Source organism: Polypterus senegalus, chromosome 10, assembly GCF_016835505.1.
Source record: "Polypterus senegalus isolate Bchr_013 chromosome 10, ASM1683550v1, whole genome shotgun sequence".
Lineage (NCBI taxonomy): Eukaryota > Metazoa > Chordata > Cladistia > Polypteriformes > Polypteridae > Polypterus > Polypterus senegalus.
This window is the reverse complement of record NC_053163.1, coordinates 180,599,220-180,613,602: the sequence shown is the minus strand read 5'-3', so window position 1 is coordinate 180,613,602 and position 14,383 is coordinate 180,599,220. Positions and strand designations below refer to the sequence as shown.

General features: G+C 40.1%; 1 protein-coding gene across 10 annotated transcripts in view; it reads left to right on the top strand.

The window, feature by feature from the left end:
* LOC120538390 (band 4.1-like protein 1) overlaps positions 1–14,383 on the top strand; it is a 329,511-nt gene that overhangs the window by 220,827 nt on the left and 94,301 nt on the right. For 9 of the 10 annotated variants that reach the window (XM_039767892.1, XM_039767890.1, XM_039767894.1 and 6 more), the window contains exons 10-12: positions 1,687–1,784; positions 4,075–4,250; positions 8,434–8,594. In XM_039767892.1, the coding sequence (XP_039623826.1) occupies positions 1,687–1,784; positions 4,075–4,250; positions 8,434–8,594 (435 nt within the window). The remainder of the gene's footprint in view (positions 1–1,686; positions 1,785–4,074; positions 4,251–8,433; positions 8,595–14,383) is intronic. The other variant, XM_039767891.1, reaches the window with a different exon arrangement.

Genomic DNA, 14,383 nt, shown 5'->3' with positions numbered 1-14,383 from the left:
CCTGATCTGACTTACATACAACTTCAACTTAAGTACAAACCTACACTCCCTATCTCGTACGTAACCCGGGGACTGCCTGTACTAGAAATTGGAAAAATAATTTAATTCTCACTTAGAGGATCAGTTCAAAACTTTTTTTAAACTATAGCAGGATCTAATGAATAACATTTTAGAATAAACTTCTATTTCGGTGAAAAGGACACCCTTCTTTTCTTGCTCCTTTTATAGAGTAGCTGTGGTTGCTGGCTCCCCCTATCTTTCTCTAGGGTGGCAGTCCAATTTTGCTTAAATTTGTTAAATTTGACTTGACTGTATGGAATGTTATCTGTTTCTAATTAAGATCAATAAAAGTATATATAAAAAGAATTGTTACTAAAATGAGAGCCTCGTTACTGATAAGCTCCACTCACTTCGATCCTGCAGATTCATTCTTGAAATAAGGACGACGATCAGCCATTGACATCCAAAGCAAAGAAGGAATTATGAAGAGAGCATTTGATGAAAACATGCAAAAAGTTTATTTAAAACACAATCAAAATAAGCATTAATTGCTTTGCAGGACTACATAACAACTTTTTTGTATAATGTGGAGCTCAATATTAACTTGCAATTGATATTGTTCGATTTCGGAAATTCTGTGTTTGTAATTTTAAACTGTCAAGTACAATATTATGCAGTGCGGTACACTTGACGATTTGTCAATTTCAAGTTTTAAATGTTACATTTCACCAAATAAACAAAATATGTAGCGCTAGAACTTTGGGTTTCTATATAATTCTTTATATGTATATAGCACTTTTCTAACTATTCAATGTACTTTGTGAGCGCCACGTAGGGAGGACCTGAGACGCAAACTTACGATCTCATTACTGTGTGGCAGCAGCATTACAACTGCACCACAGCACATCAACTTTGATCCAAATGCAACCTATGTGTACCGCCACCTTTTTGTTTTTACAAAAATCAGGTGGTCTCCCCTCGACTTTCTCGTATACTCAAATATGGGGATGGATATTTGAGGAGTAAACTGCAAGAGAATGATTATATTTTTATATTATGTACATTAAAGAACCATCAGCAACAAATCAAATCAAATTAATAATATATTGAACAATTATTATAAAAGTAAAGTTGAATACATTCGACTCTGCAGCTGCATGAATAAAATGTAAAGTGCCATTTCCGATTAGTGGAAATAGCCCAAAAGTTGATACAAATGTACTATTTGTTTTGTAAATAATACTTGTATGCAAAATTTGGTTCACCTAAGTGAAAGCGTACTCACGTTATCGTGTTTATATACACACACACGCTGACAGACACACATCCAAAAGTGGTATTTTTAGACTCAGGGAGTTCTAAAATGTCAAGATTTATTGAAATCTTGAACATTCATTTTTAGAGGATTCCAATACTTTCACTAGACTTCATATATGAGAAAGTCAGGGAAGTCAAAAACATCAAAATTAATTAAAATCTCAAAATAGAATCTTTGGACGATTACAATACTTTCCCTATACTTCGCATACAAGAAAGTAAAAAAAGCACTGGAGAAAAGTGAAAGTGAAGGCAATGTATATTGTATCAAGTAACGCCATGGCCACTGGCACACTGGCACATGCTTGACATATTAAACGTCCACTCCAACTTACTTTCATATCTGATCTTTTTTGTTTTTCTTTCTAGTATGAACAGTTTGAGAGCACCATTGGCTTCAAGCTGCCAAACCACAGAGCGGCGAAGCGCCTTTGGAAAGTCTGCATTGAGCATCACACATTTTTCAGGTGAGCCAGTTTTAAAACTGTCTATAACAATATTTTAAAATCTCCTGTGTTTTCATCTCTGGAGACTGGAGCTTCACGCCATTCACTGTTTAATTTTCTTTATATTGTAATATGGAGTAACTGAGAGGTACAGCCTGTCCCTCTCTCCTATCCCTTCTTCTGTAATTTTTATAATGTTCTAATATTGTAACATCCCTGATTTGGATTAAGTAGGTATACTGCATATATATATATATATATATATATATATATATATATATATATATATATATATATATATATATATATATCTGCGTGGGTTGGCACTCTGCCCAGGATTGGTTCCTGCCTTGTGCCCTGTGTTGGCTGGGATTGGCTCCAGCAGACCCCGTGACCCTGTATTTGGATTCAGCGGGTTAGAAACGGATGGATGGATGGATGGATATATATATATATATATATATATATATATATATATATATATATATATATATATATATATGTATATGAAGAAGTTTGGTAACCCCTCTTAATTCTTTGGATTTTTGTTTCTCATTGGCTGAGCTTTCAAAGTAGCAACTTCCTTTTAATAGATGACATGCCTTATGGAGACAGTAGGATTTCAGCAGAGACATTAAGTTTATTGGATTAACAGAAAATATGCAATATGCATCATAACAAAATTAGACAAGTGCAGAAATGTGGGCACCAACAGAGATATGACGTCAATACTTAGTTGAGCCTCCTTTTGTTCCTTTGAACCTCTAGACGCTGTCCTCCTATAGCCTTTGATGAGTGTCTGGATTCTGGATGGAGGTACAGTATTTTTGACTCCATTCTGCCATACAAAATCTCTCCAGTTAAATTTGATGGCTGCCGAGCATGGACAGCCTGCTTCAAAGCATCCCCTAGATTTCCGATGATTTTCAAGTCAGGGGACTGCGACGGCCATTCCAGAACATTGAACTTCTCCCTCTGCATGAATGCCTTTGTAGATTTCAAACTGTGTTTTGGGTCGTTGTCTTGCTGGAATATCCAATCCCTGCGTAACTTCAACTTTGTGACAGATCCTTATATATTATCCTGAAGAATTTGTTGATATTGGGTTGAATTCATTGGACCCTCGACTTTAACAAGAACCCCAGTCCCTGAACGAGCCACACAGCCCCACAGCATGATGTGACCTCCACCAAATTTGACAGGAGGTAGCAGGTGTTTTTCTTGGACTGCGGTGTTCTTCTTCTGCCATGCAAAGCACTTTTTGTTATGACCAAATAACTCCATTTTTGTCTCATCAGTCCAAAGCATTTTTTTTGAAAATGAATCTGGCTTGTCTAAATGAGTATTTCCATACAACAAGTGACTCTGTTTGTGGCGTGAGTGCAGAAGGGGCTTCTTCCTCATCACCCTGCCATACAGATGTTCTTTGTGCAAATTGCACTGAATTGTAGAGCGATGTACAGATACAGCATCTGCAGTGAGATGTTCTGCAGGTCTTTGGAGGTGATCTGTGGGTTGTCTGTAACCATTTTCACAATCTTATGCATATGCCGCTCCTGTATTTTTCTTGGCCTGCCAGACCTGCTGGGTTTAACAGCAACTGTACCTGTGGCCTTCCATTTCCTGATGACATTCCTTTCAGTTCAAACTGACAGTTTAAACCTCCGAGATGGCTTTTTGTAGCCTTCCCCTAAACCAGGAGACTGAACAATCTTTGTTTTCAGATCTTTAGAGAGTTGCTTTGAGGATACCATGCTGTCTGTCACTCTTCAGAGGAGAGTCAAAGGGAAGGAAGCACAACTTGTAATGGACCTCCTTTTACCACTCGTGATTGGACACTCCTGTCTATGAAGTTCAAGGCTTAACAAGCTCATCCAACCAATTTGGTGTTACAAGTAATCAGCATTGAGCAGCGACAGGCATTCAAATCAGCAGAATCTCAAGGGGACCCACATTTTTGCACAGCCAGTTTTTCACATTTGATTTAATTTCATACAACTAAATACTGCTTCACTAAAAATCTTTGTTCGGAAAACACCCCAGGACTCAAATGTTCCTAGGAAATGAAAGACACGCCACTGTTATCTGTTTTGTTGAAAGGAGAGTCAATTATTATGCAGGCTGAGAGGGGTTCACAAACTTTTTCATATGACTGTATATTATTCAATGTCTGTGCTTTGTGAACTGTACTTGTTTTCTTGTGTCCTTTTCAAAAACCTCATTCTAGTTTATTTGTATATTTGTTCTACACTATTTCTGTTTCACTAAATCATGGGTGACAGTGGCTGTGTATTCCCACCCCTCCAAACAGGTTGGTATCCCCTGAACCCCCACCCAAAGGCTTCCTAGTGATGGGCTCCAAGTTCCGATACAGCGGCAGGACACAAGCGCAAACGAGGCAAGCCAGTGCTCTGATCGACCGCCCTGCCCCACATTTTGAGAGGTCGTCCAGCAAGAGATACCTGCTTTCACGCAGCCTGGACGGAGGTGCGTAATGTCATTTCAAAGTCTGGTAGAGCCACATGATTGTGCTTCTCTTATTCATAGAGTCTACAGTAACATTTGGTATTCTAGCAAACCTGGGCAAATGATGAAAACTGTTCTCTCCTGCTCTGAACATAGCATGAACATATTGACTGCTTTTCTAAGAAGCAAATACAAGCAGAATAAAAAATACATCAAAGGGTGTTGGAAGGTGACAGGTGTTTTAGGTGTTATTTGCAAGTAAAACCCACTAGCAGTTGAGGAAATGCTCCTGCTGTGTGAGAAATAGGACATCGTGGGCAGCAGCCTGGTGGACTGTCACTGAGGTCTTTAAGATGAATTCATAAGGGCATGCATGGTGAATTAAATGTGCCGAGCTACAGGCATAGTGCCAGCCTTAGTTAATCTGTCTTCACGAGCACAGCAGTAACCTCATTATACAAAGAGTTTCTCGGGCAGCTCGCCCTTTTTAAATCACTATGGAAGCCAAAACAGTAATAAAGGCTGGCGCTAGCAGTAAAGCAGCACCCGCTGGCCTTTGGAACAATTTCTAACCAGGTGTCCTTCTGTGTGTCTGATCACGTCCACTTTCAGGTGTCACGCTCATGAATTCACTGCTTAACTCTGTTGTGACGATGTGGGTTCAGGCTCCACACTCCCATTGCTGTTGGAAGCACTTGAACCCCACACCGTCGATAACGTAACCGAGTGAGCTAGTCATTGAAGGCAAATAAACACTTGAGCAAGCGGTGGTGCAAAAAGTGAATAGTGCTTTTATTTAAAATCCAACAAAACAGGTGTTCAAATAAATAGTGCAGTACTCCAAATGTTTCATTAAATAAATAATCCAATAAAAGAACGTGGAGGTAAAACCAATAAATAGAAAAAAACAATCCTTAAAAACCAGAGGTTAAAATCTTCTCATGGAAGCAGTCTTAAAAACAACAAACAAGCTTGGTGCTTCTTTTCTGTTAGCGTTTCTGTTAGCATCTCACCTGCTTATCCCGTTTGGGATTAGCAGCAGGCAAGACGCTCTCTGCAGCTGCCCTCCTCTACACACTCGAGACTGGAGACCTCCCGATCCCTGGCTTCGGTTTGGCTCTCATCCCAGTCCCCGAGACTTGATTACCCCAATGGCCAGGACGCACACATTGGGGACTTCACCACCAAGTCTCCCGACTTCCGCTGCCTTTCCGCGGCCTTCTGCGGCTCATCGCTTTCACCAGGTCACTCCCGCTATATGGTCGCTCAGCGGGAGCAACATCCACTCAAACACCCGGGTGACGGCCTTACACCCAGCTTCCTCACAGCTGCCCTCGGCCGATCACTCACTCACCACACACACGCACCGCGTGTCTGTCTCTCCTGCACCGCATGCTTCCTCGCTCCCTGTAACCTCTGTCCTCTTTTCCTCTCTCTCTTTTCTCCTCTTTTCTTTTTTCAATTTTTTCCCTTTTTTCCCCCCACAACCGACTCGCGCTTCTTTTAAAATGAAGAGGGCCACAGCAGCTGCAGCATTAGCCATGGGACAATCACAAATGTGGGCAGTTTCTCACCTGTGCACTCGGTGAGAAACACCCACACCCTACGGATCGCCCCACGGCTCGCTATGGCCCAACGTCCCCTCGCTAAGCCGCGAGTGCGGTGATCATTTATTTAAAACGAATGGCTTTTGCTCAATGAGCCGTGGACCCGCTATACCACATCTGTATGATGAAATTCATCTTCTGAAAGCTGGCCTGGCTTGATTGCGGAGGTGGAAGAGAGTTGTAGATATAGTGGATGTAGATTCGGGATGCCTGTCCTGATGAATTGGGACCTCTATATAGGGTCCATTAGAATATGTCAGAATTAAATATTTTCGTGTCATTTCCTGATGCCATTTTTTTTTTATTATAAATGTATATTATATATTATTTTATTATAGATGCCTCCATTTTGTGGTGTGTTCACTTTTATGTTGATAGATAGTCTGTGTGTCTGTCTGTCTGTCTGTCTGTTTGTCTACACACCCAATCCCACCTGCCTACCCACCTACCTTACCCACCTTACACACCCACCCACCAATGAGGTACTTATAGTTCCTCACCACCTCCACATATTCATCATCCATGAGAAGCAGCTGCTTTCCTCATGTGGGACTTGATACATCTTTGAACATTGTCTTCAGTACCTGTTCTCACTCACATTTTTTCCCCCAAAAAAAGAGAAACAGCAATACCAATCAAGGCTTTGCCATTACCAGGGCTCATGCTGTATGCTCTTTGCTATACACAGGATGAGATGAACTGGTGCTTCTCTGATTATATATGGCTGATAGTTCCCTATTCCTTTCTGGTAGCAAGTTTCTCCCCGTGAAGCACCGCTGGCACAAGAAACCTCCACTCGGGGACACATACATCTAATGGAGTGTTAAATGTTTGGACCCGGATAACAAGAGGCATCTCATGGTGTGCTCAGGGTTTTCGCTCAAAATGAGAATATGCATCTAGGGACAACCCATTAAAATGTGTGTAGTGAACAGTGGCAAAATCCTGGGCTGCGAAGACTACATACACAGGGCTTCTTCCTAAAACACCCAACCACAATTCCTTCAATCCATGCACTGAACTAAATTGTAGAGGTTTAGGAAAAGTGCAAAGGAAACTGAGTAAAAGACTTGAAGCTGAATAGAAATGAAAAGCTAAAATTACTGTTATCATTTCAGGAGCTTAGTAGCACAACGTAACTGAAGCAAAATGATTAATTTGTACATTGTAATGACAGAGTAAACAGACACACACACACACATACGCAGCTACACGTGTTTGAGATGACTTTCTGTCTGCTGTAGTATCTTGTAATTTTGACCTTTGCATCATTATGTGGCATAACAACTGCAAACAGAGTTTAAATACTATAGATACACAATGTGTTAAAGAATTGTGGCTATTTTGTAATGGCATGTTTGCATTTCCAGTTACACAGTAATGTTACAGTCCTTTAGTTATTCGTTTAGACGTGCAGTCAGAAGGTGTATGTTGTGCAGCCTCGTCCGTGCTTTACTGGTATTGTTAGGCAGATTTGTTGAGTTGGGTGTTTTGAGTCATGAAATCTGCATTTCTTGTAGCTCTTTTAATGGCGGTGTGACGCACTGTTTATATCAAATACACATTTTTCTGTTTTTATTTTCATGAATATAGCTGCCAATTCTTTCAAGCTTACTTCGACTCCTACACTATCATTGTAACACTGAACAGCAGAGAGCACAAACAGCACCTGTAACAACGTATCATTCACGTTTACCACTCATCCATAATCTGATGTTACAGAAACGTTTTTTGTTTCCAGCAGGTTATGAAACTCTTTTTTTAGGAGACTTTTTGACTGTTCATCATAATCAGAGCCTTGTTCTCTGTCGGACCAGGTTAGCAGTTTGAAATCACAGCCCCTGATTAGAGTGCATACTTCACAAGATGTTGGATTGGCTTGGAAATGTAACATTCTAATTGGTCCAACCCACTTTTAAGCAAAACTTGCTCATAGTTTTCTCCAGACATATGCAAAATATTATACATCTGGCCTCACCGAGACTAGAAGGTTGCCTGTGGGAAATCCAGCATTCTAACAGGTGGCATGCACACCGCACCACTAATTAAGGCCTGTGTGTAATAATACATGTACAATATTTGCCCACAATCCTATCACTTACATGAAGATGGACTGTAAACTGGTGTTTTATTCTTAAGGTTCTTTCCCCAGTAGTTCTGAGAAACAGATTGAAGAAAGCACACTGAAGTGTTTCAACCTTAACACACACATACATTTTATCTAGATGATTTATATCTGTTGGTTTTCAGAAGAACTGAGCATCACCCATGCTATCTAAATTAATTCACAGGAGTTTCTTCTTTGATTTTTGCTCCTTTCTTCTCTTTTTGTCTCATCTCATCCTGGCCAAGTGTGAGCCAAGCCAAAGTCTCCCGCTATTTAGTGATAGTATCTCAGTAACCTGTAATTTGTGTGATCAGTTATTGAATGTATAAAATAAGAATTTTATAAAGAGTCTGGTATGCAGTTCTTTTATATCCCTAATCTCTGCCCACCCACCCCAGCAAGTCTGTGTTCTTCTCCACACCTTCTCCACCCTGTCCCTTTCAGTCTTGTGTTGCCCTTGGGTTTTCCTATCACCGTTTCTGACCTGCAGAGTTCTCCCGTCCAGCCTCTGTCCTGGGAGAGAATCACGACGGCATGTCTCAGCGCAGCTCGAGCGAGAGGCAGCGGCGACGATCTGACGAGGATCAAACCGAAGATCACACCGAGGAGATGAACAGCGTTACCACCCCAACAAAAATCAAAGAGCTCAAGGTAGAGTATGTGTGGGGAGGAAGAGACTGTATTCTCATTGATTCCTTGATGTTTGGAATGGTCTGTGATATGTGGGATATTTAACGTGTAGCTGAGGTTGGTAAATGAAGCTTCATGGAGGAGGAGGTTGGAGAGCATACACTGATAGCACCACATAACAAACTACCTGGATTGGGATCCGACTGAAGCGGGTGACACCTCAGCACCATGTTAGAACAGTGTGAGGTTTTTTACAGTGGCTGGAATGCCAATCCTGCCATCAACCCCCAAAATATCCCTATAAATTGGGGGGTCTACTTGCAGTGCTGGATGCAAATTAACGTTATACCCAGGATGGAGCAATTGCAGGTTAAGGGCCTTGTTCAAGGGCCCAGTGGAGTAGAGTCACCTCTGATGTTTATGGGATACGAACCAGCAACCTTCTGATTGCCAGCACAGATCCCTACCCTCACAGCCGCCCAAGCTTCATTTTGGGAAGTTAGATGTTATTTGGCTTTCACTATACACCTGCTTTTAAGCCTCTTACTTTAGCTGTCAAACATCTATTATAATGTGGTATCCTGTGGTACGATGGTTAGTGCTTCTGCTTCGTGGGACTGCATTCCTGGCTTGGCCAAGGTATGGAGGTTTGCACATTTGTTGGGCACTCTGATTTGCCTACATTCCTAAAACATGAGTGTTAGGATTATCAGATACAATAAATTGGCTCAGGTGCCACTCTGCGACTGCAGAGTCTTTGGTGTTAATCCCAGTGCCAGTGTGGTTTGCATGTTCTTCATGTGTATATGTGGGTTTTGCTCCCACTTCTCTTAAGACTATCATGTTCGGCTGATCGAAGATTTCAAAATTGGCCCTGTGTGACTGTGACTGATGGTGTGAGTGGACCAACAACTTCTCCATGGCTGTTCCCTGCCTTATATCCAGAGCAGCTTGGATAGGCTCAGGCCTACTTTGACACGAAATTGGTTTAAGTGGGTCTGATAATGTCATATCATAGACCGGTCCAGTGTACTCGCGCATATGAGTGAGTTTTACAGCAGGGTGATGTACCGTCCCAGTGTCGTGCATGTTAGGTTCACTGGTGACATTACATTGGCCTGGTGGGAGTAACTGTGGGTGCATTTGTGTGTGTGATCTGTCCGGAAATGGCCTTTGATATGTCTAATGCAAGTGACCCTGTGATAGAATAAAGGAGTTAGGAGAGACAAACACTTTCCATATTGTGAGCTAGCAGATTTGAAAATCTCTTTTAATATAATGTTGTGCAATGTCAATTGCTTTTTAAAAATTATGACCCTTGGTGTATTACTTCCTTTCTAGTAATCTAATTCATTAAGTAAGGCAGCCAATTGATATTAAAGGAATACTCCACCCAAAAATGATATTTTCTTATATGGTAGGCCTAATGCCGTTTGTACAAATGATGTTCAAAAAGTTTCCACACTTTTTTTAACTCTTATTTATTAAGAACTAGCAAAATACCCGGCCAGCGAGATAGTGTGTTAAAGAAGTAATGAAAAGAAAAGGAAACATTTTGAAAATAACGTAACATGATTGTCATTGTAATTGTTTTGTCACTGTTGTGAGTGATGAGTGCTGCTGTCATATATATATATATATATATATATATATATACACACACATATAAACATATATATATACATATCCATACATAAATACATATACACATATACACATATATATATACACACACACATATATACATACATATATATATATATATATATATACATACATATATATATATATATACAGTAATCCTCCTCGATCAAGGGGTTGTTCCAGAACCCCCGATAGACTAAAAATCCAAGTAGAAACCATATGTTTGTGTAGTTATTTTTATATATTTTAAGCCCTTATAAACTCTCCCACACTGTTAACATTATTAGAGCCCTCTAGACATGAAATAACACCCTTTAGTCAAAAGTTTAAACTGTCCTCCATGACAAAACAGAGATGACAGTTCTTTCTCACAATTAAAAGAATGCAAATAGATCATCTCTTCAGGAGCAGAGAATTTCAGAGGGAGAGAGAGAGAGAGAGCTCGCAAAGAAAAGCAAACAATCAAAAAATCAATACTTGTGCTTTTAAGTTTGCCGGCATTTTTTAGAGGAGCATTAGTATCTTCTAAGCAAACAGCCTCTGTGCAAACAGCCCCTCCGTCAGGCGCAGAGAATGTCAGAGAGGGTGAGAGAGAGGCAGAGACAAGCAAACAATCAAGCTCCACGCGGGATGCATATCTTATAACATTGAGGAGTTTTAGTTAATATGTAATACATGCTCTGATTGGGTAGATTCTAAGCCATCCGCCAATAGCGTCCCTTGTATGAAATCAACAGGGCAAACAAACTGAGGAAGCGTGTAGCATAAATTAAAAGACCCATTGTCTGCAGAAATCATAAACCAGCAAAAATCTGTGATATATATTTAGATGTGCTTACATTTAAAATCCGTGATAGAGTGAAGCCGCGAAAGTCGAAGCGCGATATAGCGAGGGATTACTGTATATATATATATATATATATATATACATATATACACATACATCCACATATATATACATATATACTGTATATACATATCTACATATACACACATACATATACATACACACAAATACATATATATATATATATACACACATACACACACACACACACATATATATATTTACAGTGGTGTGAAAAACTATTTGCCCCCTTCCTGATTTCTTATTCTTTTGCATGTTTGTCACACAAAATGTTTCTGATCATCAAACACATTTAACCATTAGTCAAATATAACACAAGTAAACACAAAATGCAGTTTTAAATGATGGTTTTATTATTTAGGGAGAAAAAATCCAAACCTACATGGCCCTGTGTGAAAAAGTAATTGCCCCTTGTTAAAAATAACCTAACTGTGGTGTATCACACCTGAGTTCAATTTCCGTAGCCACCCCCAGGCCTGATTACTGCCACACCTGTTTCAATCAAGAAATCACTTCAATAGGAGCTGCCTGACACAGAGAAGTAGACCAAAAGCACCTCAAAAGCTAGACATCATGCCAAGATCCAAAGAAATTCAGGAACAAATGAGAACAGAAGTAATTGAGATCTATCAGTCTGGTAAAGGTTATAAAGCCATTTCTAAAGCTTTGGGACTCCAGCGAACCACAGTGAGAGCCATTATCCACAAATGGCAAAAACATGGAACAGTGGTGAACCTTCCCAGGAGTGGCCGGCCGACCAAAATTACCCCAAGAGCGCAGAGACGACTCATCCGAGAGGTCACAAAAGACCCCAGGACAACATCTAAAGAACTGCAGGCCTCATTTGCCTCAATTAAGGTCAGTGTTCACGACTCCACCATAAGTAAGAGACTGGGCAAAAACGGCCTGCATGGCAGATTTCCAAGACGCAAACCACTGTTAAGCAAAAAGAACATTAGGGCTCGTCTCAATTTTGCTAAGAAACATCTCAATGATTGCCAAGACTTTTGGGAAAATACCTTGTGGACTGATGAGACAAAAGTTGAACTTTTGGAAGGCAAATGTCCCGTTACATCTGGCATAAAAGGAACACAGCATTTCAGAAAAAGAACATCATACCAACAGTAAAATATGGTGGTGGTAGTGTGATGGTCTGGGGTTGTTTTGCTGCTTCAGGACCTGGAAGGCTTGCTGTGATAGATGGAACCATGAATTCTACTGTCTACCAAAAATCCTGAAGGAGAATGTCCGCCATCTGTTCGTCAACTCAAGCTGAAGCGATCTTGGGTGCTGCAACAGGACAATGACCCAAAACACACCAGCAAATCCACCCTGAATGGCTGAAGAAAAACAAAATGAAGACTTTGGAGTGGCCTAGTCAAAGTCCTGACCTGAATCCAATTGAGATGCTATGGCATGACCTTAAAAAGGCGGTTCATGCTAGAAAACCCTCAAATAAAGCTGAATTACAACAATTCTGCAAAGATGAGTGGGCCAAAATTCCTCCAGAGCTGTAAAGACTCATTGCAAGTTATCGCAAACGCTTGATTGCAGTTATTGCTGCTAAGGGTGGCCCAACCAGTTATTAGGTTCAGGGGCAATTACTTTTTCACACAGGGCCATGTAGGTTTGGATTTTTTTTCTCCCTAAATAATAAAAGCCATCATTTAAAAACTGCATTTTGTGTTTACTTGTGTTATATTTGACTAATGGTTAAATGTGTTTGATGATCAGAAACATCTTGTGTGACAAACATGCAAAAGAATAAGAAATCAGGAAGGAAGCAAATAGTTTTTCACACCACTGTATATATATATACTCATTGGGGTGAGCAACTGTTGCTGGGGGTGCCAGAATCCATGAAGGAAGAAAAATGAAAAACATTATTTGTACAAAATCTTAATTTATTTATCCATTCCTAAATAATTAAATGAGCAGGCTATTTCGTATCAGTGCAATACGCTGTTTGTTAAAACAGATGACTCCCGCTCTTACGTGCAAGTCTGCGTGGATATTATGAACTATCGTATCTGTTCAAGTTCTATTTAAATTTTAAAATTTTAAATTTAAATCTCTCAATTCAATTTACTATGTTGTTATGGTATGAAGCGAATGTTAGCCAGCGAATAAGCTGCTACTGGGCTGGATTTGTGACCAATGAATGAAGCGGGGAGGCGGGTCTTGGTTGTGTTTTTATGCACATTACATTTTTGTTCACTAGAGTGTTTTCTAGAAATTGGTTTATTTAAGTGTGTTTTAGTGTATATATGTGTCTGGGACGTTGTGAGCATATGACTTGATGACATGGCATGTGGATTATACAACACGAATTATATGAAATCTTTTCATGAATATTTTTGATATTATTTGCTGTTGTCCAGTGTTGGTCACCGTAGACTTCTATTCTATCAGAAACTTTGCTATCTCCATTCTACCAGGAAAACATGAGATTACATTTTTTTTGTTATGTTTTCTTGTGTTAGGGACTCAGCCACACCATGGTGAAACTTTATTATGTAGAGCATAACAAATCCCACAATGTTACAACACTGTCAGGGTAGTTCAAAATTCCCCATATTCTTTTACATGCAAGTAGACAGAATACTAGAACAAGATGGAGAGAAAGTCATTATTCATCATGTATTATAATTAACTAGCTATGTAAGCTCGTCCTGTAAAAACCCTGGGCTCCTAGAAACCGTGGATTCTGGCACTTCAATCAATCAATCACATCGGTTGTGTATTAGCGCCTAAGCGAGGTTCTCTTTCCTCGGAGGCTTTGTTTTGCCGATGTGCTCGCCTTGCTTGTGTATTAGTTGCTAAGCGAGTTCCTCATTTGTCGGCAGTTTCACTTTGTTGACAGAGTTGCTTTCTTTGAGCGTCATGCTGTAGCCTCACACGTCCGGGGCGAACAGACAGACACACACACTTCCACGTGTAGACGTTTATATATAAGATATGCTCAAAATATAAGCAGAGTACAAATGTAAGTGTTGGTAAAAACAGAGTCTCAAAATCACTCCAAAATGTCCAGTACAGGGGGGAACCATCAAACCCCGCTAATAATGAAAGGGCAAACACAGAATCTTCATAAATTAAACCTTAATTTTCAGCAAAAATACTCGGTGACAAAAAAAAAAAAGCTCCAAAGAGCACAAAAGGTAAAAGAAACATGGCAAACAAACCCCAAGAATGATCAAAAGTCCAGAAAATCATTAGTCAAATAGAAGCAACAAGTCACCAGAGAACTCGCCCACGCCAGGGACTGCTGGTTTTCCCAGCCTTTATAAGGTTGAGG